Source organism: Callorhinchus milii, unplaced genomic scaffold (genome assembly GCF_018977255.1).
Source record: "Callorhinchus milii isolate IMCB2004 unplaced genomic scaffold, IMCB_Cmil_1.0 Scaffold22, whole genome shotgun sequence".
NCBI lineage: Eukaryota > Metazoa > Chordata > Chondrichthyes > Chimaeriformes > Callorhinchidae > Callorhinchus > Callorhinchus milii.
The window spans coordinates 7,143,324-7,168,836 of record NW_024704763.1 but is presented as its reverse complement, the minus strand read 5'-3'; the positions used below and the strand labels follow the sequence as shown (position 1 = coordinate 7,168,836).

At 45.1% G+C, this 25,513-nt stretch overlaps 1 protein-coding gene across 9 annotated transcripts in view; it reads right to left on the bottom strand.

The window, feature by feature from the left end:
• The window catches only part of celf6 (CUGBP Elav-like family member 6), a 304,079-nt gene that overhangs the window by 37,231 nt on the left and 241,335 nt on the right, over positions 1–25,513 (bottom strand). For 4 of the 9 annotated variants that reach the window (XM_007909263.2, XM_007909236.2, XM_007909242.2 and 1 more), the window contains exons 4-6: positions 7,749–7,784; positions 1,744–1,872; positions 397–476 (exon numbers count right to left, since the gene is read on the bottom strand). In XM_007909263.2, coding sequence (XP_007907454.1) covers positions 397–476; positions 1,744–1,872; positions 7,749–7,784 — 245 coding nt within the window. The remainder of the gene's footprint in view (positions 1–396; positions 477–1,743; positions 1,873–7,748; positions 7,785–25,513) is intronic. The other 5 variants (XM_007909254.2, XM_042342954.1, XM_042342955.1 and 2 more) reach the window with 3 other exon arrangements.

The following is a 25,513-nucleotide window of genomic DNA, read 5'->3' as shown; positions in this document are numbered from 1 at the left end:
GCACATGCACAGCGAGTATGGATGCGCTCACAGACATTCACGGAGTATTAAAGCGCCCGTTAGGAATTTAATGCTTCCCAACTAGAGCGTTATAATGGGACTCCACCGTCCTTGGTCACACTAGAAACGTAAAACTTCAGGACGCCCTGAGTAATAATAATAATTGCATTTTGAAATGGTGCCTTATCACGTCTCTGAGATTTCTCAAGGGCTTGATATTATAACCGGAGGACAGTAGGGAGTGTGTTCTGGGAGATGAGATCAGGGGTGATCCAAATATGTATCTTTGTAATAAACATTCATTGGCAAAACCAGAGATGTAACTATCATCTTCACACACTGCACAATGTGTTTGGCAGTCAAATTGTCTGCAAGGTATCTGATAGAGTGACTTACTGGCATAGTCTGGCTTCCATGAAGGCTATTAATAGCCCCTTGGGCTTCTGTGTGAGAGGAGTATTTTACAAACGCACAGCCTGGAAGATATAAAACAGGAAAGAAACAAGAAAGCATATGTTTATCTTTTCGTCTGAATATGACCAATAAGTACTGCAGACTAACATTACAATACAAATCTACATTTTTGTAGTGCCTTCCACATCGGGAGGACATCCCAAGATGTTAGGTTTTGGTCACTTCCAAATGCACTTAAAATTCCTCGGACACATCCTTATCACAAACAGACAGACTGCTGGGAACAGATAATATAAATCAGAATATGTTTCACAGCCTCTTCCTTATTTACCCTGAAGAGAATATCAAGAATCTCACAGTCGATAACTTTTTCCAAAGTACCTTATAGTGAAGGTCTGAATCACACTTTGGAGTCTAAAATTCAGGACTGCATTTGGATTAACCTGGATTTGCAATGAAGGTGTAAATCCAGGGGAATCTCATTCTGACATGATCCTCTGCCTCCAAAAGCTCAGAGGCCACATTATAAGCGAAGAGGGAAAAACAATGTCTCCCCCTCCCTATTTGTCTTTAAATCCCAACTAAAAATATACCTTTTCAACTGCTCTTTCGGCAACCTCCCCCTCCCCCCACTCTCCCCCTTCTCCTCGCTCAGGATCCAACCCCATCCTTTTGAAGCTCTCCAAGATGTTACGCGAATATGACGAGCAGAACAGAAATACAATTTGTTGTTGTCAAGGTTCCTATAATATAATAATAATCTGTGCGTTTGATAAAGCGCCTTATCACGTCTTCGAGACATCTCAGAGCAGCTCACAGAATATACTCCCCCGCCCTATTTATACTGTAAAGTGAATTGACTGTATATTATTGTGGGTGAAACGCGACAGCCGATTTGCGCACAGTAGCGTGCCATAAACAGTTGTGGATTGAGTGACTGAGTTATAATCATTGTTTTTTTTAGAAGCGATTATTACTCCCGGAAAAGTGATCCACAATGGACTAACAACTTCATTCCTACTTACTGCTAGGTAAACCGAGGCTTATGGAGCAAGGAAACTTGCCTAACGTTTCACCCCACCCGGGAATCGAACCCAGGTCGTCTCATTTGCGAGGCGAATGCTCTAACCACTGAGCTACAGGACTTCCTGTTCCCTATCTCAGTCAAATAACCCAATGACGCTACTTAGCTAGGGTTGCGTGTGAAGACTGGTCTCTTAGGCGGGGTGCTGGATGGCAGGTAGTTCTTGTTGAACTGTATCCCCCCAGCCAGAGTCAGGAAGCAGGAAAGATGAGGAGACGGTTCGGAAAGGTAAAAGGAGGACAAACCTTTGCTGGTTCCATCGGGGCCTCTGAGAATGGTGCACTCCTCGATAGAGCCGAAAGGTTCAAAGAGCCTTCGAACATCGTCCTCTGTTTGCTGTTTCCCCAGCATGCCCACAAAGAGCTTTCTGTCTTCTGAAACAAAGGAACAGCATCTTAACTCACTCAAAAACCCACCTCCTTCTCTCTCTCTCCCTCTCTCTCCCTCAGGCGAAGGGTCAAAACACCAAGGTGTCCGTCTCATAAAACAGACGTATTAAGGTTGCCACGTAATAACTATTTTCTAACAAAATCTTTGAACAACAAATTACATTTGTACAGCGCCTTTCATGTCGGGAGGACGTCCCAAGGCGTTGAACAGTCAGGGATTTGGACCCGAGCTGGGGGTTAGGATCAGGACGGGTGGAGTGCAGTGAGGGTAGAGGTAGGAGGGTGACCAAAGACGTGGTCGAAGAGGAGGATCTTGAGACGAGCCTTGAAGGAGGCCAGGGAGGGAGGGGTGGGTGAGGCCAAGGGACTGTGGGATGGAGTTCCAAATGGTGGGAGCAGAGAGGTTGAAGGCCCGACCAGCAATGATGGGTGAGTGGGGGAGGAGGGCAGGGGACGTTGAAGTGGCTGGAGCCCGCTGCCCAGAGGGAGCAGACAGGTGAATATGGAGTTAGCAAATCACAGCGGTAGGAAGGAGCAAGGCTTTGGGGGACTTTGAAGGCGATGCAAATGGCGCAACTTTGATAGATTCCTAGTTTTCAGGATAATTTCAATTTAAATGATCATAACTGTTGGGGGTTACCTAGTAACCAGTGCGGCACGACTAGGTTTTGTAATACATGTCCTCTCTGGGGTTTGACTCTCAGCTTTGAGGACATGGCTACACCTCCAAGTCTCATCAATGAGCCAGAAAGTGTTGGTCAACCATCAACACCCATTTGGCTGTGCCTTCCTCATCTCAATCTGTCAGGCCGTTACCTTAGGACGGAGTTCCAGAGAGCTGGGGAGCAGAACTCCACCCCAGGAAAGTATACAGTAACGTTATCAAGATAAGACTGAATCTGCCAAATTCTGAACACTGCATTGCTACATAACTAGAGTACAGTAAACTCCTGATAACTCAACACCAACTTAACTATTCACTACCACTAAGTCATCGTATTGTCAGTATCCCGGCCACATTTATTTATGTATTTGTACACATGTCTAACTTGTCGCTCCTGATAACTTGTCACTGAGTTCTTTCTCCTCAGAATGATGAGTTATTGTGAGTTTACTGCCATTCGAGACCCAGGTGGAATCTCTACCTCCTGTACCTAGTAATCTGTTCCCCTCTTCCTCTCCTCTGCCCTCTGCCCTCGCCCTTTCACCGTGGCCCACAGATGACTTTCAAGCTCAAGACTCCTCAAAGTGACCTTGCAGACATCAGCTGTGTGAGTCAGCTGATGTGCAGCGTAGTGTAGCTGTGACGTTCGACATGGTGAGTCTGTTCGTGTGCATCATTGCGCGAGAGTAAATCTTGCCTGCGACTGCACCAGCAATGTAACAATCACACATCGGAACACAGGAGAACTTCAACACTTTTCATACTCGTTTTGCTCTCTTCCTCTCACTAAGTGTCTTCCCCTCTACCTCCTCCTCTCTCTGAGTGTTACAGCTGCAAACCTGCCTCCATCAATTCAACTCCGAATCTGATGTTGAAGTTTATTACATTTAAACAAACTCCGGACCACACTCTATAATGCTACACAAATAAGATAATCCTAGATCCAGATGTCTCAATCCAGTTTGATGCTCCAATACACTGCTGGAGGTAGTTCTATATTGTCAGAGGTGATGTCCTTCCAACGAGACTTTAAACCGAGCTCCTGTCTATGTCTGTTCAGGTGGATGTTAAAGATTCAGTGCCACTATTCGAAAGGAAAAAGGAGTTTCTCCCAGTGTCCCGGCCGACAATCTCTCTATTAAATTTGATCATTCACTTCAGAGCTATTTGTGTAATGTTGTCGTGCTCAAATTGGCTGCCGTATTTGTCTATAAAATACTCTTTCCCAACACTTCACTATAAAATCTTGTCAAGCTCTTTGTGACATCTCGATCACACGATAAAGTACTATATGCAATGGTTTCTATATCATTTCTCTTCATCTGAGTCCCTGTCTTGGTCCCAGTCATGCCATGGAAACCCGACCTCTCTTTTGGGGAATTTCATGAGTCGTCCATCATGTCCTGCCAGGTTCAAACAGGATTCCCTTCTAGTGACTCCAAATTGCTCTTTAGAATACTTCTCCCCCTCCCCCACTAACAAGACAAAGCTCAGTATAAACTATTTCCTTGTGTCATCTGCAATCATCTAAAAAGACAAATGATCTTGAGTTCAAACCTCCCCTCCCAAAGCCTGTCATTCACACTGGCGTCAATTATTGGGTATAAAACATATTACTTGAAATTAACTATTCACAAAGCTCTCTCCAAGTCCACAAAGAAGATACTGCACATGTCAGAAAGTATAAAAAACACAGACGAACACTGAACCTCCAACCACAAGACTAAAAGGCAGGTTACAGTCTAAGATACCAGTGTTACATAGTCTGAAGTCTTCTTGCTGGGAAGAACCAAACAACAAGGTTTCAATGAAAGATCTCACCTCCCTCCCCTACCCCACTCTTCCAATGGAATCTAGTTTATAGTATTTCTCAAGGGGATGGATTCCTTTCTGAGTAAACAGGGCTGCCTAATTCACTTTCTATTTCCAGAGTGACGTTTCCTTAGATGGCTGGAATTCCACCAGTGCTCCTTATTCCCATGAAGAAATAACTCAAATTAGACCCCATTTGGCTAAACAACACAAATCCAGCTGAGCCTTTGGTCCCAGTGAGTGAGACAGTTGTTCAGCCCTATACAGTTATACCCCTTTCAGGCTCTGACCACCTTCACCCCACAGAGACATAGGAAGTGAAGTTGATTACAACTGAAATAGACAAAGAAATGCTTAACAGGAGTATTGCCACTTTGCAGTAAAAAAACACGAACAAATAAGTCAGTCAGCGAAGACTCTTAAGGGTAATTAGGCAGAGATTTGTTATAATTATGTTGCCTGTTTAATGCGAACTAAGGGGCTGTCAGTATTTACATCTGATTTGTAGACGAGAACAGAAACACAAATTGGAATATTTTACTCAGGAAGAACAACATGCCCTTGTGTACAGCACTGCTCACCTACAAAACACACAGTCACTACACTTCACACTACATCCTGGCGAAGTAGTTTGAGATGTCCTTCTGACGTGAAACACACTATTTCGAAGGTAAGGATTATTATTATTATCTCCCATGTAGGAAAACGTCACAAACTGCTTCGCAGGGTTGGGTCGGGGACCCAAGAGGGATGGGGGATGAAGATGGGTATCGAGAGAGGTGATTACATTGATAGGTCATTAGACAGGTTTTGAAAGTGGACAGGTTAAGGGAGTGAGGTGGCCTGTACCAATATATATGTTCTTGCCCCCAAAAAAGAGCTGTTGCTATTCAAAGTCTCAAAATGGGGTTTGAACCCACAAGCTTCCGACTCAGAGGTGGCGATAGTTGGGGAGCCAGGTTGACAGCCTGACATCTGGAGGGAGAGGGTGGGGGAACGGGGCAGAGTGGCTGAAGGCCACCTATGTGCCGTGTATGAGGAAGTAGGAGCTTGGCGGAAAAAAAAACTTTCAGCTACTTCTGGAGGCAGAAGAAAGCCGTCACAGAACCAGATGGTGATGTTTAACAGGAAGGACACTGTGGGCCAAGGTATAACAATGTAACTAGGAATGATCATTAAATAACACATTACTCTAAACCAATAGTAGTTAGGGCAATTGTCATGGGTAAGGACACAAATGTGGCAGGGTGGAATATGTAAATAGTAACATTTTGTGAGTCAGAAAGCATTATCTCTTTCATCAATTTTATTCCCCAACTGGAACTCTTTCAGAGTCAGAAGGTACTTAGTCAAGCCTCAATAGCTTTTACTTCAAATTAACCAATTTTCCATTTCACTCATTAATGCTTATCTTTCCATTTAGGTTTGCCCTGAGGGGTTTGAGATTGAACGCACAGGAAAAAAAGAGAGAGAGCTCTGCACGTCCCTGGGAGTGCAAAAAAGGTGGAAAACAAACTCGGCTTAGTGAATTATGCCATATTTGGAGATTCCACATTTTTTGGGTAAACACATTATGAAAAGCGTTCTGTAGTTTTTTTTCTTTCTAACTCCCTTAAAAGGCCGCTGTCGTTCTGCTGGCTTGCAAACCAGAAAATCTTGTTTAGACATTAATCGGGTGAAACCAGGTTGCTGTCACATAACTTTTTGGGTCAGCCGGGTGCCTGGCACACGTGGTAACCCATCAATGTGTTTAAGCGTATCCAAACCAGACTCAGAGGTCTTTATATGTATGTCACCTACACGTGGAAATTTCCCTGTGTCTGAAATGGAATGCCCACAGCGTTTCGCCCACAAAATAAACAGTCAATTCTCTTTACAGCATATTCTGTGAAGCGCTTTGAGACATCTCGAAGATGTGATAAGACGTTATATCAAATAGAATTATTATTGTTATTATTACCCACTTTCTCCCTGGAGGGGCCCATTCTGCTTATCTAATTCTAGAGCGTGTCAGTTGCGCACTAGCGAGAGCCAAGAGTGTGCGTTGGGGTAACTGCGGAATATAACCAAATAAAAACTGCAGCATAGCCAGCCATCGTTAGCACTGCCTGGCAAGCGTTCTGCTCCTTGTCCAGCTTAGGACCACCCTAGTTATTAGTGCTGTAGCTTGCAGGGTGACCCGAAGCTGAGTAGGAAGAATCACTGATTTCAACGAACTGGTCTGCCACTCCAGGTCCTGCCAATAATTCAGTCTGTCATCAGATCAGTGCTGATAAAGTCCCAAAAGAGAGAGAGAGAGAGAGCAGAAGTGGATCTTGAGGCCTGCAAATGGTTATACTCTTAGCCCTAAGTTCATTGTCTTAGAATTTAAGATCTGGCCAGAATTTTGGAAACTTCTTAGATTGGTCTTTCACTCTTAAGTACCCGAAAACACACAGCAGAAAAACGACGTCAATATGAGCAAAAGAACCAGGCCACAGGGAGTATGAAGTTGAAAAGACATAAAAGTTTCGAACAATATAATAGAAATTAGGGAAACAAAATGGCAGGAAACAGAAATTCAAGGGCAACGCAAGGGTCTTTTTTTTAATTCCTATTCGTTTTAGATTTATTTGTCGCAATTTATCTGTGCGCACATCGGCTGCCGCGTTTCGCCCACAAAACACAGTCACTACACTTTCCAGTATATACTGGGAAGCGCTTTGAGACGTCGCGAAGACGTGATAAGGTGCTATTATCAATTGCGAGGATTATTATTGGCACCATATTTATTTGAGAAGCTCAAGGTTAATATTACAGTGGCAAAGCTATTTCTGATGCTCAGTCACTTTATAGCTGTAACATTGACAAAAAAAATCAGTGTCGCAGTGCGTATGCTGAAAACTAGTTGGCCCAGGGTGATAAGAGTTTCCCTTGACCTACCAACCAGGCAAGATTATATCCAAGTCAGAGAGAGTTTACAGATGTACCAGATCTCAGTTCCAAACAGCCACACACACGGACCAACAAAAAACAAGGATTAGAGGGGGGTGGGAAATGGCAATGTGATGGGGAACCTTTCAGAGCTCACTAAATCTATACAGAGAAATGGGAAATAATAGCAATTGACAGAAATAAGCTCCACGGCAATACAACGGGGAGGAATGTCTACTCAGATATCACAAAGACGTTTCCTTTAGAACTCGGGGAAAAAATGTAGCATTGTGTGTTTCGTTAAGATTAATGCAATCCAAGTGAAACCTGCTGCACACACTAACTACCCGCTGAACTGCACACACGCACACAATGCTTCTAATCCATCCTCACACACTGAGGTACAGTTCTCTCTCTCTCTCTCTCACACACAGACGCAGTCTTAGTCAATGCTGCTTTCACAGGTACTTACCTTTGAACTGTAGGGAAATTGCAATGGGCCAGGTCTCTGCAAAAAAGTCACACATATAAAGTGTATTGCGGATATTTTGGTATTACCATGTTTAGTACAGTAAGCTAGCTTTTGTGAAATATGAGTCTAACATTGTTGAATAGCCTCTATTTTCCTCCTTCTCTCTTCCACACCTCCCCGCCCTCCACCACCTGTTGTGAGTTCAGGTCCCAGATTATTCAGCAAGCCTCGCAGCGCAGGACAATCCTCGGTTCAATCCCCGATCGGTGCTGAGCTCGCTGATATCACAGATATCCTGCCTCTCAGTCGGTGTCCCTGAGGGGGATAGGGAAGGGGAATATCAAATCATTTCAGGGTCCTTGAATGCTAATCTAGCAATGGGTGCATACATGGGTGGAGTTCTGTAGCTCAGTCACTAGAGTGCTTGTCTCGCAGGCGAGTGAATTCACTTTACAGTATATTCTCCGAAGCATTTTGAGACGTTTCGAAGACGTGATAAGGTGCTCTACCAAACGCAAGGATTATTCTTTTACTCATCCACATAGAACTGATTTCAGCGCAGGACAACCCTTCCTCCGTTGTTCCCCGGCCCCGCTTTAACACGAGTTTAGTTGCGGGGTGGGTGGGCTCGTGCTATGACCAGAAGCGCAGTACACTTCCTTGTTCTGGGGCTGACCTGGCCGGCCTCCCGCACGTTGTGCACAACGGGTGCCGTTCGCGCGCGGGAAGCGCTGCTGATGTCACTTCCTGTGCGCTGTGCCTTGAAGGAAGTGCCGAGACGCAGGAAGGAAGCGAGCGCTTCCTGCGCATGGTGTGTGCAAAGCACAGGAAGTGATGTCGCCTGCGACCGCACAATACTGCCCGGTGGGCGTTTTGTTTTGCGCCTCCTACTGATGACAACAACAGCAACGTTGCGTTCACATAGCGCCTCTCACGCGGGATAGCGTCCCGGAGCGCTTTGGGTTTGCGCTCCATTTTTTTCTAACACATTTCTCTGTTTAGATTCAGTGAGCAGAGGTTCTGGGTTTGTGGAACCAAACCATCCTGTTGTAAACAAAGTCAAACCTCCTTCCAGAGAGCGTGGGAACGTAGCTGACAATATTTTTAAAGACAAAATATGTTTTAATTTGACAATTTTTATGTCAGTCACCCTTCAGCAAAAGTACTGCGTGCCGATGCTAATTCTCCTCTTTAGGTAGCAAACACATTTATTTAGCCTCAGGGATTTTTTTTTAGCTCCAATCAGCAAGTTTAGTACATCTGTGTTTAGCTTAGCGATGACTTAAGGTGTAGTTTTTAAACTCTATACAACTGGACTGGAGGATGCTAAATTAAAATGAACATTTTTAGTTTCTAAGAGGTTATTTGGCATAACTGGCCCAATAGAGAGGTTTTGGAAGCATTTTCCTTGAAGAATAAAATAAGTAAAATTAAATTTAAAGAGATCGGACTGAGATTTAAAAAAATTGCTTGGACTTGTTGGAGAGCCTTGCGTCTCGAAATGTCTCAAAGAGATTCATGTGAGGAGTTACTTTGGACAGTAGTGACTGCTGACATAGGCGAACAAAGAAGCTAATTAGCCCTGGCAAGGTTTCTCAAGATGAAGTGAGGTTGCCGGGCAATTAATCTGCAGACGAGGGCAGACTAATTTAAGAAGCGGGTTGAAGATGCTGTGAGAGGACGATGATATAGGCCGTGTGTTCGAGAAGGTGGACATTAAATGGGCCGAAGGGCCTTCTTCATCTGAATCAATTTTGCGGTCTTGTGAATAGCAATTAGCCAGTCGCAATGAATTCTCTGCCAGGGCCAGACAGAGAGTTCGAACCTGTAGCATTTCATCCAAGGCAGTACTGCCTGGTGACATAACTCCGTCCTATTTTGAAATGTACTCTGGGATCCTTCAGGGTTGTTGTTTTGTTCTCCCCTGTCCGCAGGCGTTAGAGGTTTTAATTAATTCTGCAAATTCTCGGGCTACACCAAACCAAAGTAGCCGCGTCAAGGTTCTGGTAGTCCTGCAGGGGTTGGAAAGGTCACCGTTCAGGCGGCTGAAATTGGACGCGCTTTGCGGGAGAATAGGATTTAAAGCCTCAAAGCGTTAGGGAAATGGAGGTGCTGTCTAAGGGAGACATGTAAAAGAAAACCTTTGGATGCTGAGTTCACGGGTTCGGCGATTATTAATTTGCCGCCGCGGTGATGATCCTAACAACACTCTGCGTGTTCGGGTGGTAATGTGCGATGCGGGTAAATCAGATTCGGTTGCGATTTCTGAAAGTCGTGACTTTTGCTGCATCAGGGGTAGGGGTGGCATGTCCCAAAAAGTGCAAAGCCCACAAAATATACAGTCAATTCACTTTGCAGTATATTCTGTGAAGCGCTTTGTGACGTCTCTAACACGTGATAAAGCACTGAATCAAATGTAAGGATTATTGTTATTATTATTAAAGCAATTGGTCTGAGAGGGAATACCCATCACCCCATCTTTGCATTTTGTGCCGTGTGACATCCTCCCGACGTGGAAAGTGCTTTCAAATGTCATTTGTTATTGTAGTTGAAACACTTTGAGACATCTCGACGATGTGATAAGGAGCTGTAGCAAACGTAAAGATTATTATTAAAATCACTGACTCTCTAAGCTGATTGCTCAGGGCAGCCCAGATAGGCTCAAATGTATCAAATGTTGTATTATTATTATTATTATTAGGATCACATACCAGGCCTTTTGCCCAGTATTGGTTGAGATGTTAAGCCTGTGAAGCTTGTTCAAGTGGACGTCAAAGATCCCATGGCACTATTTGAAAAGTGGAGGGAGTTTCTCCTGGTGTCCTGGCCAACCCAGATGAAATTGGTCTCATTTCATGACTGTTTGTGGGACATTGCTGTGCGCAAATTGGTTGCCATGTTCGTCTACAGATACACAGACACTACACTTTACAGCAAACACTGTGAAGCGCTTTAAGACATCTCAAATGCATCTCAAATGCAGAGATTATTGTTATTATTATAAATGTAAGAAACTCCTGTATGATGTGGTCCGAAATCAATGCAGTTTTTAATTATGACAAATGGCTCATACATGAGATACACAAAGCTCTGCAATTACTTCACTATGTTGCAGCCTCCAGTTATTTAAACTTTACGCTTTGTCCAACCTTTTGTGAAATGACATTTTTGCTTCCTTAAATCTGATTAAATTGGACAAAGTTAAATGCTATGGAAAAATCTAATTATGCCCAGAAGGAAGTCTTGCAATGCCAATGCAATCAAACCATGAAAAGACCATCTCAAATACATGTTAAGAGAACAGCAGTACCCTATTACACTGATACCTTGAGACTTTTAACTACCAACTGGCTATCCACTACTCATTAACGTTTGCCATTGTAAGCACAGAATAAAAAGATGAAAAGCCTCAAATCACAACTGCCCTCCCTTTTGTCTTAAAATTGAAGATGGCGTGGAAAAATGTTTTGGAAAATCCTTCAATTCGGCTTCAGTTTTTTTTTAAACAAAAAAAGGGCTTTTCCAATTTAAGGATTTTCCGCTATTTTGTGCTGTCTTCAATTTTCATAGAAAGTGGGCTCACAGGGCTAAGCCCAGGTGAAATTCGGGGTCCCCTGTTGCTGGCAATCGATGTGTAGGAGACCCCAGTGGGTAACATCATACGATAACAAGCAGCTTGGCTTTGTCTACTTTTCTCAAGATACGGGAATCATTTTATATCTGCGCAAAGTTGAGTTCAAGTGAGGAACTTCTAAACTTTGTTTTAGAGTCTGTACGAGGAGCGAGAGTGACAGGAGTGTGTGTGAGAGAGTTGCGAGTAGTAGGAGCGGGAGTGAGAGGGGTGACAGTGAGAGCGGTGGGAGTGAGAGCGGTGGGAGTGAGAGGGGTGGGAGTGAGAGGGCTGGCAGTGAGAGGGGTGGCAGTGAGAGGGGTGGGAGTGAGAGGGGTGGCAGTGAGAGGGGTGGCAGTGAGAGGGGTGGGAGTGAGAGGAGTGGCAGTGAGAGGGGTGGCAGTGAGAGGGGTGGCAGTGAGAGGGGTGGCAGTGAGAGGGGTGGCAGTGAGAGCGGTGGGAGTGAGAGCGGTGGGAGTAAGTGGTGGGAGTGAGAGCGGTTGGAATGATAGGGGTGGCAGTGAGAGGGGTGGCAGTGAGAGCGGTGGGAGTGAGAGCGGTGGGAGTGAGAGCGGTGGGAGTGAGAGCGGTGGGAATGAGAGGAGTGGCAGTGAGAGGGGTGGCAGTGAGAGGGGTGGCAGTGAGAGGGGTGGCAGTGAGAGGGGTGGCAGTGAGAGGGGTGGCAGTGAGAGGGGTGGCAGTGAGAGGGGTGGCAGTGAGAGGGGTGGCAGTGAGAGGGGTGGCAGTGAGAGGGGTGGCAGTGAGAGGGGTGGCAGTGAGAGGGGTGGCAGTGAGAGGGGTGGGAATGAGAGGGGTGGCAGTGAGAGGGGTGGCAGTGAGAGGGGTGGCAGTGAGAGCGGTGGGAATGAGAGGGGTGGCAGTGAGAGGGGTGGCAGTGAGAGGGGGGCAGTGAGAGCGGTGGGAATGAGAGGGGTGGCGGTGAGAGGGGTGGCAGTGAGAGGGGTGGCAGTGAGAGGGGTGGCAGTAAGCTTCCTGTGGGTACACAGAAATCACCGATGCCAGCTTTACAGGCTCAGTCTGTGCCTAAGGCACAGTGATTGATGAGGCTGTGAGTAGAGTGTGTGGGAGACGGAGTCATTCCTCGCACAGCCTGGAGAATGGCACTCCCACAATCTCACCGACATGGGAAACGTATCCAAACACGGAGACACTCACTCCATCTGTTTCCGCACAACCTTTAACCACAACAATTTGCGTTTGGAAGCTTGTCTCTGTCACACAAGTTAGTGGGCCTGGGAAAGGCAAAGGTGTAGTGGACCAGAGGAGTTGCCTTTCAAGCCTCATCCAGGCCAGGCTGTTGGGAGGAAAGCCATCTCTCCGATGACTAAATTAAGGGTCCTGAGCGAAATTGGTTCGATGAAGCATCTCAGCTCCACATCCATGATACACATCTGTCCACAAATTGTCATTAAATCATAATAAATTGGCGCAACCTATGGAACTCCCTCCTTCTATCCCTCTCTCTTCGCGCCCTCTCTTCGCTCTCTTTAAATCTTCTTGACTAGACCCACGGTTGCTTCCACCTCTTCAATCGTCTTTAAGCCTTGCTCAGCCTCTGGCCCTGTCATAGTGAAGAATTCCGAGAGGTTATCCTGTGTGAAAGGAGCTGTATAAATGCAACACATTATTATTGTTGAACTGCTAACATTTGACCTGTCAGAGCTATCAACGTCACTTACAGTGAGGAGACAGCACTAACTTGCACAGTGCACTTTGCTTGTTCTATGACAGCCTGCACTCGAGCCTTTTCCAGTTCAGTTGGCAGCACTCTCGCCTCTGAGTCGGAAAGGCTGTGGGTTCAAGCCCCCTGAACTCACGTGGCCTAGGCTGACACTTCAGTGCAGTGTCAGGGGAGCACTGCATTGTCGGAGGTGCCTTCCTTTGCAATAGACATTCGATTGAGGTCTCGTCTGTGCCTGTTCAGGTCTACGTTAAAAGCTCCTGTGGCGCTATTTGAAAACAGAAGGGAGTTTCTCTCTCCCAGCGTCCTGGCCTCCAATCGGACGGGTTACGTTGGTCATTCACTCCATGGCTTGGCTGTTCGTGGGATATTGCCGGGCGCCAATTGGCCTCCGTGACAGCCCGCAAGAAAAGTCACTCCGCTGGACAGCAATTCCTTTGAGCCATTTTTGGCGGCGCGACAAGGCGCTGTATCGAACGCAAAGACTGTCACGCATCTCAGCCGTGTGCCCGGCCGGCTAGACTGACCGTTCCGTGGGCAGTGTCGCCCACCCGCCAGCAGGTGGCACTCCAATCCCGAACAACCGCAGCATCTCGGTTGCGTCAGACTTGGTGCAATTTAGTGATTAACCTTTCGCACACAAACTGCAGCAGCAACAACCCTGCACCAAAATGTAACCACATTGCCTCGCACTTGCTAATGGAACGCAAATTAAACGCGAGCCGGAGTTAACTGCAGCTCCTCAATTCTGTTCCGTGATATTCACAGATATTGTTTTGTCTGTTGACATTGCTCTCCAGTAAACACACCCACCCATCCTCCAGTCTCGTGAAATAATGAACCTTCACTTCGCGAAGGATTTGACTATCATCTCGTGAGCGGGTTGTTTGGAAGCTAATGGAACTGGCAGGGCTCGCACCACGGTCGAGCCCAACATTCCCAGACCCTGCATTAGGAAGTTGTGGAACAGGGCAGCGAGATGGTCGAACGCTTTGAGTTAAGACGTAGAAAAGGAAAGGAGAGGAGAGGCAGGAGCTTGACGTGTTAACTGTCTGGAACAGCCTTTCACTGCTTGCCAAGCTTCCCGCACAAACACTTTGTACCAGTGCCAGCAATTCCATAGAAGCGCCCGACATAGCATTCCTGACGGATGCTTGACACTCAATTGGAATCAACCGCTCGACGCAGATTCCCCACTTAAAATCTGGCTCGGATTTCGACAGATCCCGTGAACTCTTCACATAGCCCTGGTAACCCTGCTCCAGTTGTTAATTACTCCCTGGGTAAAGGTAAAACAAAACCCTTCCACTATGTCTGTCCTGAATTTGCCCTTTGCAACTCTGAATCTGTGTGAAGTTCTCCTGTCTCCTGTCTTCTCTCGATCCCAACCCCCCAGCTCAGGTTTCTCAGTATAGGGATCGGACAAGGCACAGGCTCACATTTTCTCAAGCGATTTCTTGTGTCCGTCTCAGTCTCTGGCACTCTCCCCACAACTCCCTCCGTCTCTACCCTGAGTCAGAAGTTTGTGGGTTCAATCCCCACATCAGAACTGCGCTTGATATTCGAGGTTGACAGACTGCCGTGCTGGGGTAAGGAATGGGGGAGTGGTGGTGGTGGGGGTTATCAGAGGTGCTGTCCTTCAGATGGGTTATTAAACTGAGTTTCTCCTGATGGCCTGGTTAACAAATCCCCCAGCTTCATCTTTCATTCACTCAGTGGCTGCTTGTGAGACTTTCTTCACGCAAACAGCTGGCGTGTTCGCCAACAAATACACAGTCGCTACGTTTGATAGCAGAGGGGACCTCAGAGAGGTGCGTCAAATTTTCAAACGCGACCAAATAATAAAGGAAAAACAGTATCTCAGGATGCACCAAGACAGGAGAAGGAGGACACGGGTTTGTAGAGTTACAAAGGGTAAATTCAGGACAGACACCAGGAAGTTTTATTTTACCCAGAGGGGAATTAACTACTGGAACAAGTTACCAGAAAAGCCTGGTTGAGGCCAGGACACTGGGGATCATTTAAAACGCATCTTGATGCTGTGACGAGGGGTGGTAGGGTGGGGGTTTTGGAGGGATGGGTTCAAATGGGCTAAAGGGTCTTCTTCAACTGAACCCGTCTTGTGATCTTATGTGAAAAGAGATGTTTTGTGTCTCGTAAAACACGTAAAATTGCCTCCAATGTATATTTTTAACGTTAAATTCCTGTGACTGGTTTTGAAATTTTCGGTGGAAAAATGCGAAAGCAAGGATTATTATTATTATTGTTGAACACGGCTTTGTTTTGCTGCCTGGTTATCGCTGCACAGCGGGAACAAAGTGCTCTCCAGTCGTTCCGGCCGTTACAAGCTGCAATTTAAAACACAGGACATACCTTGGTAAACAGAGCTCTAATTGGTTCATTAAAGTCCACATTAGTCTTAAAGGAAAATATCAACATCTCAAGTGCCCCCTGCTGCGAGTCGATGCTTTTTAAACAAAAATAAAGGGAAACTTCCTCCCTCCCAACGAAATATCTGTAGCTGTGAGTGTACAACCTCCCGATCTGAGCTGATGTTCCAGTGCAGTGTTGGGGGAAGTGTTGCATTGTTGCATTTGCTGTCTTAACAATCCACGACTGTTTGTGGGACGTTGCTGTGCGTATCGCAAAGCACTTCACAGAATATACAGTCAATTCACTTGACAGTATATTCTGTGAAGCACTTTGAGATGTCGCAATGACGTAATAAGGCACTATATCAAACGCAAGGATTATTATTGTTACAATTTGACAGGAAAGACTGAAGGCTTGGACTCGCCGATCACTTTCTTTGAATTTCTTTGAACAACAGAGAGGAACCCAAGGAAAAGAACCCGTTTTACTAAAGCGGACAAAAATACTGTAATGGCCTCGGCTCGTGAAAGATCAGGTTCTAACAGACTAAAAGAGAATTAATAATGTCAAGAACAGTGTGTGGGCGTACTAGAGATGTACAGGCTTATTGTATTGTAAAGCCGCTCTTAAATACAACGGTGCTTCTCATTCAGGAGGAAGATTCAGCTTAGAAAATTTCTTGATGATCCGGGAACACACATCGCATCGAATTAAGATGCAAAAATTGTCAGGGATAATGCTACAAGGAAGAAGTTGTTGAAATACATTCACATCAGGGCATCAGGATAAGGGAGTTTTTCCCGGTGCCCTGGCCAAGAATCCCTCAAATAAAATTGGTCACTCGCTTCATGCTGTTTGTGGGTCGTTGCTGTGCACAAAATTGGCTGCCCCTTTGGTCAAAAAAAATACACGCACATACAACGCTTTACAGTCCTGTAAAGCACTTTGAGATGTCTCGACTACATGATAAGATGCTATATCAATTGAAAGGATTATTATTTATTAATTGCTTGATATCGGATGTTGTGACAAAACTAGGAAAGCTGCATGATGGACTTATTTCGTCGGAAGGCTATAAGAATAGAGTCCTGTAGCATGGTGGCTGGAGCACTCGCCTCGCAAGCGAGACCCGGGTTTGATTCCCGGGGAGGGCGAAACACTGGGAAATTTGCTTACTCCACACACCTCTGTTTACATAGGAGTAAGTTGGAACCCGGTTGTTAGTCAATTGGCAGGTCATTTTCCTTTAAAATAGTAATAATAATTTGGTCACTCAATCCACGTCAGTTTCTGGGATGCTGCTGTGCGCAATTGCTGCTGCGTTTCGCCCACAAAACACACAGTCAATTCACTTTACAGTATATTCTGTGAAACGCTTTGAGACGTCTCGAAGATGTGATAAGGCGCTATATCAAATGCAAGGATTATTATTATTAAGAATGGATAAGTGTGGAATCTGCACACTCGTACTGTTTTGTAGGCTTGCGCTCTATTCGCAGAGCATTACAATTAGGAGTTGCATCTGAGAGGTGTCAGCGTGACTCAGCTGGTAGCACTCTAACCTCTGGTTCAAAAGGTTGTGGGTTTAAGCCGCACGTCGAGAATTTGAGCTCATGGTCTATTGTTGCATTTGCAGACAGATACAGTCTCTTCCCTTTAGAGCAATTAGTGTGATGCTTTCTCCGATGTTTTTGATGCTATATCAAATGTAAAGATGATTATTATCTTTTGGGTGTTGTTTTACTCTTAAATTTATCCTTCCCAAGGCCTTTGGGAGAGAGGTCAGGAGGTTCTCAAGCTTTTCAATGCTATTGGGGTCTAATTTGCGATATCTGTTTACGGGCTGGGATGCGCTAAATTGAGTCATCTCTCGGTGGGCGAGAGAGGTTGGATTCAGATCCATGATTTCTGAAAGCGGCCAAAGTGTGCGAAAAGGGGGGCATGAGAGGGTAAGAGACTGCCTACAGGGGGGTGGTAAAATATTCTTCTCTCTGTTCGAGGACTTTTCTTTAGTCTTACAACAGAAAGAAGCCAGTTCAGCAGAAATGTGACTTCACTGGCCTCAGCCTGAGCTCTCTCTGAAGACCAACCAAGTTGTTGTTGTCTTAGTTTTCTTGACAAGCCTTCTCTCAGTCTCTCTTCCCTATCCCTTTCCATCCCAAGATGGCAGGCTCTCGCTACCTAACCAGTGTCATGCCATGACCCCGTGGAGCTAAGCTAACATTCACTTAAGGAGACTGTAAAAGCTTTGACATCTTAACCTGTGGACCGTTTCAACTTAAGATTCAATATCGGGCAGAATTCTGGACAATTCTTAAATTCAGCCTTAATCCCCCTACAAATACAGTGATTCCACTTCACAGAAAAACCCTGTAAAGAACTTTGAGATGTCTCGATATGATATGGCGCTATGTCAAATGCATAGATGATCATTATTAATTATTATTTTTATTATTTGAAGCCGATTTCTTCACGCTTGATAAAGCCGAATGGCCTCCTTCTGAGCTGTGGATTTCTACGCCTCTATGTTTCTATCCCTGCAATTTGCACTAACTGGAAAATGACAAAAAATGAAGTTCAGGTCATTCCAAGTCGAATCATTGCAACTTTGGAGCTTGACTAAATAAGGCCAATGTGAGAGCAGCGACAGTAATAGGATAAACGGTAATAATAATAATAATAATACAGATTGGGAATTGAATGGATTGCGTTGGATCATTCAACACTCTGACATGCACAAAACTAGACTGGTTGCCTTTGAGAATTCTCAGATCGATCTCTTGGTGAAGCCTGCACCAAGGAATCGGTCTGAGAAGTCTTAAAGGCAACGCAGGCCTCGATGGGTTAACAGAGCAGATGATGACTGTCAATGGGATACTGCATTTGTGATTAAAATGGTTCAGAGCCACTTGCCACCTGCCGAGGTGCCAGCTCTCGCTTGCCGTGCCCTGAATCAAACCAGTGCAAGTGCAGCTCATTTGGATCGAGGGAGAGACCATTGTCGGAGATGCCGTCATCTCCAATGAGACGTTAAAACCGAGGTCCCGACTGTCTGTTCGGGGCAATGTTAAGAGATCCCGTGGCTCTATCTTCAAAGAGAAGGGAGTTTCTCCCATAGTCCTGGCCGATAATCGTTTTGCTAAATTGCTCATTCCGTCACCTGGGCCGTTTGTGGGACATCGCTGTGTGCAAATTGTCTGTCGCTTCTGCCTTCAAAATCCAGTCATGACACTTTACAGCAAATCATGTAAGGTCCTTGAGACATTTCAACATTATATAATACAATATTCAAAAATTCCACCTAGTCTTAGCCTGAAAGAGCATTTTGTGATAATATAGCTTTAAATATATAATAAATAATAATAAATATAATACAAGTGCAATACAATTTACATTTATCCAGCCAATTTCACGTCGGGAAAATGATGTGATAAGGAGTTATATCAAATGCAAGGCTTAAATGTAAGGGAGGGAGTCTCAAAGTGCTTCACAGTGCTGAATAAGCACCTGAGCTGAGAGTGGGAGCTAAGTGGGGGTGGGTGGGGGGGGCTTGGGGGAGGGAAGGGGGAAGATGACTAAAAGCGCAGTCAAAGGAGTAATGCTTTGAGATGTGCTTTGAAAGAGGGGAGCGAGCGAGCGAGATGGATATACCCTGGGACAGAATTCCAGAGAGCAGGGAGCTGAATGATTGCTGAGCAGAATGATTGACCTCCACCGATGGCGGGGCAGACAGGGTGGGGGACATGAAGCAGGCTGATGTTTGCTGAATTACACGGCAAATCAGCGCTGGATCAAGTGCAAGGGTTATTTTCTTATTCCCATCAAGTTCGTCGAATACAATCTGTGATCAACGATTCGCCGTGGGGATCAGCAAATGCCAAAGACGAGAGAGAGAGAGAGAGAGAGAGAGAGAAGGAGAGAAAGAGAGAGAGAGAAAAGGTGTGGGACTGATAATTAATTTATAAAGCTCAAATTAGAAAGCTGAGGATCAGGAGATGAAAGCTGGGTATTAGGTGTGACTAGGCAGTTTTTCACTACATTGACTGAGTTCAATGGAAGCACCTTTTGGATATCAGGTTCACCAGAGCAGCTCTGATCTGCAGAAAGTGTGCAGCCAGGTGCTGATGTATATTAATCTCACGCTGTTAGAGCACTGAACAAGTGGGTTTCAGACACGGTAATAACCTATTTTTCGCTCGGGAAGTAGAATATCTATCGGTTCCCACACCACTCGTTGCCAAAGGAGCATCTCTGGCCCCGGTGTTCTGGGCACTCCCAAATTCTACCTAGTCTTAGTCTGAAGGAGCTTTTTTTTTTGACACGCAACTTTAAATGTAGGATAACTGATAATAAACTTACAATACGAATGCAATACCATTTACATTTATAAAGGGTCTTTCACATCAGGAGGACGTCTCAATGCTGGATAGACAACAAAGCTGGGAACGGAAAGAGGAGGGGCCAGGGGAGTTAACACCGACTTTAGGAATTGGCTACATTTATGTTCGATCTTGAACTTTAAGACAAAATGGTGTCTCAGGCTAAGGCTAGGTGGCTTTCCGGGATCTTAGACATGCAAGGATTCAATGGCTGCAGGATGTAGTCTGCCTGTGAAATTGTCCTGAAGGTTTAAAGCACATCAATGTGCTTTTTGTGGCCCAAAACCTGATCAAAGCATGTGAGCATCATGCTCTGATCCCAGGTCCCATATTTTCCCTTGGACTTGACTTTAAGACCATTGCCGTCCAAATTAATTCTGTAAAACTCTTACATTCATTCTCATGCTGTTTTACGACTACTTAGATTCACTTCTCAATAGATCCCCAGTTCTGAGGGCAAGGAAACACATAATAATATTAATGCTTACATTTGATATGGCTCATTTTCACGTCATTGAAATCCCTCAAAGCACTTCACAGGATGTTAATACAAAATGTAGTGACTGTATATTTTGTAGGCAAACAAAATTACCAATTTGCCAACAAGCAACCACAAAGTGAGTGGCCAATTTCATTTGGGAGAGTGTTGGCTAGGACACCAGGAGAAACTCCCTTCTCTTTTTTGAATGGGATCTTTAATGTCCAGCTGAACAGGCAGACGGGACCTTGGTTTAACGTCTCATCTGAGAGACGGCACCTCCAAAAATGCAATGCTCCCCTACAGCCCTGGACTGGCACCCAGAACCATACAGAAGCGAGTGACTGAGTTTCACGCTCACTTCTTCTATCAATAGGCAGAAGAGAAAGAAAAGAAATGTCATATCACATCTGCAAAAAGGATGCGTGATTGAGCAAACAGCAAAATAACATTCGCAGCATCTTATCAAGTGAGTCTGTACACAATGCAGTGCCTTGTCCAGAAAACTATTCTCAATCGCTGTGGATTTGTATGCAATAACGTGTACAATAACCCTGCTACAAAAATCATCTTTTTTCATGATTCTGGATTTCACCGTTCAGCCGGAGTAACGCTCTATGATTATTTCCACCATCCCTATTCTTCCTTCTTACTTCCAAATGATCCCTATTTAAGTCTCAAGAGCTGCAGAATTTCTCACAATGGACATTAATTAAATTCTCTTTTCCAGCAGATGATGGACAAGAGACTGTAATGACCTGAGTGAAAAAGGGACCTTGTTCACCAGTCAGCTTAATGTGGTCTCTGTGAGAACTTCCATGCGATGAATGCTTCTGTTGGTATCTTTAATCAACACATGCTGATAGGAAAATATCCAGACATGACGGATGGTAAAGATTCCCCAGTCCACTCCCATTGACAACATTGATGATACCTCCATAAATTACGGCATCTGCATTCTCTATATATGATTCTACGGTTCCAGTCATTGCCAATTAAGCTAATGTGTCATTCATTGGCTTTGGTGTCTGTGGCTGGTCTTACAGTTAGGTCTGCCTGGTAGAATTCTTGCCATTTGGCATCACATTAAAAGATTTGTTTTGATCAGCCAAATATCTGACATACCTGGAAACCCTGAGAGGATCTAAATCAAACCTACTAAGAATTTCTGTTTGGAATGTACACTCTCTTTCCATCGGGATGCACCCTGTTCACCTAATCCAGAAGAGTTTAGGTGCAGGTTGGCAAGAGCCAAGGAATTATTGGGGGGGGCGGGGGGTTGGCTTTGTAGACACTGGCAAGCTTCCTTCTGCTTGTCCAGCGAGGACCACCCTACCCGTTAGGGCTTTAGTTTACGGAGTTAACAGCCGATTCAAAACGGCTGAAAACAGAGTAAACACAATCAATTGTCCTGAATACACCAGAAAGTAACAACTCTTAATAGATGTGATTAGTTATTTTTACTGGATGCCTCTTCCTCCCTCTCACACTCACTGCCGTTCTGCTCTCCACAAACCCATTTCAAGCAGAATAATAATTTGGTCACTCAATCCACGACTGTTTGTGGGACACTGCTGGGTGCAGTTGGCTGCCGCATTTCGCCCACAAAATACACAGTCAATTCACTTATTCTGTGAAGAGCTTTGAGACTTCTTGATGACATGAGAAGGTGCTATATCAAATGCAAGGATTATTATTTACTATTAACTGTTCTGTAGATGGTGGAATGAGTGAAGAAAGCACTTGCATTTGTGTTGGTGTAGATCTCAACAATAACTGAAAGGAAGAACAGGAAGAGCGAAGGTTTACTGTCACATATGCTTTTGATTGAGTAATGCAAACCACACATTGATAGGTTATTTGTACTTGTCAATCCAGGACCACCTCTTAAATCTTTGCCTCAGCTCACATGATTGAGATGTCTACAGCTTCCAACTGCTCAGTGATGATGCAGACAGGCTGGTCAACCATCGACAATGCCTTGGAGTCCTAAGAGCTTTTCTGGCTCCCAATTCTCTCTGGAGCCAACGAGTGTCTGGAATCATTTATCGACCTTGAAAGGCTGATGGAGCCAAAGAAGCCAAAAGGTAGGGGAAATTCGAACAAACTCTGAACCATTTTTTAAAAAAAAACTCCAATCTCCTGCTTCAACCAAATGTGTTGTGGACAAAGCCTTTGAATTCGTTACCTGCCTTGTTAATGCTAATTACGGAACCCATTCCCATTGAAACCATAAACCACAACAAAGTGACATAGAAGATCCAGACCCATGCACTCCCCCCACCCCCACACCACCGCTAACCCCACCCCCTCCCACCCTGCCGCCTGCGTGCAGGAAGGATTCGAGGCGTTTGGACCAGAAAAGAGTTAAAAGTTGAATTTAAACACATATCTAGACAGCTGTATTTTTCGCAGAATGTAATTGGACCACAGCCCCGGGTGCAGGGAGACCTTGGTGACACCTCGTTGCAGAAATCCACCATAGATCTGAATGAATGATAGTGTCCAGGGCTCGACCTTCATCATAACAAGAATAAATGATGTTCAAGACTTCATCTGCTGGTATCAGGGATCTTGCTGACAACTGCAGATAGAATCGCTCCGCAATCCGATAACCTTTACCAGAACCGGGCGCTTATTGCAAGGAAGGCGAGAAAAAGACAAAGGGAATGGCGTGAGCGCAGAATGATATCTTCAAAATGCAAATGAAGTGTTGAAGGTAAGCTGTTATCAATGCAAATAAAAAGCCCACATCTTCAGAGCAGTATCCTGTCCCGCTCGCTTCTGACAGCTGACAATTTTTTTCTCTCTCTCTAACCTTTCCATTTTCCCAACAAACCCCATTAAATATTCACCCGGTACAGCCGTCAACAATTGTGTGTGTCACCACGCTTCCAGCTTATCTTCCCCACCCCTCCCCCCCCACCCTACCAACCCCGCCTCTGACTACATGTTGAACAGGCCTTCAGCGATTCACAAAAATATTACTGGCAAAAGATTTCATTATAAACCCCAGCATTTTCTAAATGATAATATTCGTAAATTCGCACATCCCCCACTGCACACACTGTCTCCAACACTCCTCACCCCACCCACACACACACACACGCACATCCACACACATACACGATTGATGAGTAAATGTTCAGACACCTTATGTCCCCCCACGCTCTCTCTCTGAATCCTTCCATCTTGCACCTTCCCTCTCTCAAAGTCTGTCTGAAAAAGAATAATTTTAAGTACTGCCCCATCGCTCACCTCCCTTCTCCCTCCCTCCTCACCTTCCCCCCGTGTCAGCCTGGATCAGTTGTTAGCACCTCAAGTCTTCTTGAGTCAGAAGGTCGTGGGTTCAAGCCCCAAGTGGGGATTTGAACTCAAACCAGCGAGGCTGACACTCAAATACAGCGCTGGGGATTGCTACATCATTGGATGAGATGTTAAATCGAGGTCCCTTTCCGCCTATTCAAGATCCCATAGCGCTCTTTGAAAGGAGAAGGGCATCTCTCCTAGTGTCCTGGCCAACAATTCTCCGAATACAATTGGGTTAATAATCCTTCCATTTTGTTACATCTTTTGTATCGGAGGACATCTCAAAATCTTGACAGGAATTAGTGTAAAGTGTATTTGGTAGGCAAACAGAGCAGCTAATTTGTGCACAGCAATGTCCCACACATAGCCATGAAGTAAATGATGAATATTATCAGGACACTGGGAGAAACTCCCTTTTCAAATCATTCCATGGGATGCTTAACTTCCACCCGAACACATAGACAGAAGAGACCTCCATTTAATATCTCACCTGAAAGACGGCACCTCCAGCAATGCAGCACTCCGCCCAACACTGTGCTGGATGGAGAGTCAGCACAGCCTTGAGCTCAAAGTCTCGACATGGGGTTTGAGCCCACAAAGGTGAGTGTGCTACCAACTGAGCCAGGCTGACACCTAGAAAAAGATTTTAATATATCTTAGAATATCTGAAATGCTGAAAATGTATTCACTCCCTCTGGATTCTGTTAACAACATCTGTATTAGCAAAAGTGTTCACATCTCCCTCTCTCCCTCACACACTCACTTGAGATGAAGTCAGTCCCTGCATCGCTCCTGAATGCTTTAAGTAAGGTATATTGATACGCATTTTGGGACCACAGGTGACTGGAGGCTGGGAACGTGCTTTAGATGAGAATTTATAGAACTGCATTCAACTGAGGCAAGCGAGCTAGTGTGACTAGTGGGACTGCAGCTGGCAAAATTCTGGTGTCGAGGGGGCTTGGCCGAAGGTACGATCGAAAAGGGAGGTAAGAGAGGGTGTGAGGCGAAGGGATTGTGTGATAGAGTTCCAGAGTGTGGGGGCAGAGATGCTGAATGCCTGACCGACAATATCACCCAAACCATGTTTTGGCACAGATCTGGTTTCAGGGTAAATCTCCCAAGATATTCCATTATTGTCCTTCCAGAACGCAGCTGGGTGTGGAGATGGGAGCTACTATTGGGGAAGGTGGGGGAGCTGGCCAATAGTAAAGGGCTGTCCAGTATTGATAACTGGCAAGAGCTGGAATTGCCTGTCTGGGGAGTAACACATCGCGTGTATTATAATCACTGCCTGCCTCGCCATTCAAGAATCTATTGATCAAACAAAGAGAGGAAGATTACTGAGCAGAAAAGTTACATGGCTACAAGGGAATGCAAATCAGGGCAAAATATCGAGCTGGTTAGTATTTCAGCAATCCTCCTTATTATAAGGTCTCCCTGGACAAAAATTCTCCATTTCCTATATTCGCAGGATCTAAGTTGATGCTCCAGCTGGGAGCAGCGCTGCATTGTCGGAGGTGCTGTCCATCGGATGAGATGTTAAACCGAGGTTTCGTCTGCCTGTTCATGTGGATGCTAAAGATCCCAGGAAACTATGTGAAAAGAGAAGGGAGTCCTAGCCATCGATCCTCCAAACAAAACTGATCGCTCACTCCATGGCTATTTGTGGGGCATTGCTGTGAGAACATTTTGTTGCCGGGTTGGCTTATCAATACACACCGATTAAACTTTACTCCAATTGCTGCAAAGCGCTTGGAGATACTTTGACATTGCAGGCACTGTATCAGAGATAAGGTTTATTATTATTATTATTTATTATTATTATTTTTATTATCATCATCACACAAAAAGAAAATGGGTTTTAAGTATTTTGCACACATAAGAATTCAACTGTTTTTACGCCTGCGGAAATTA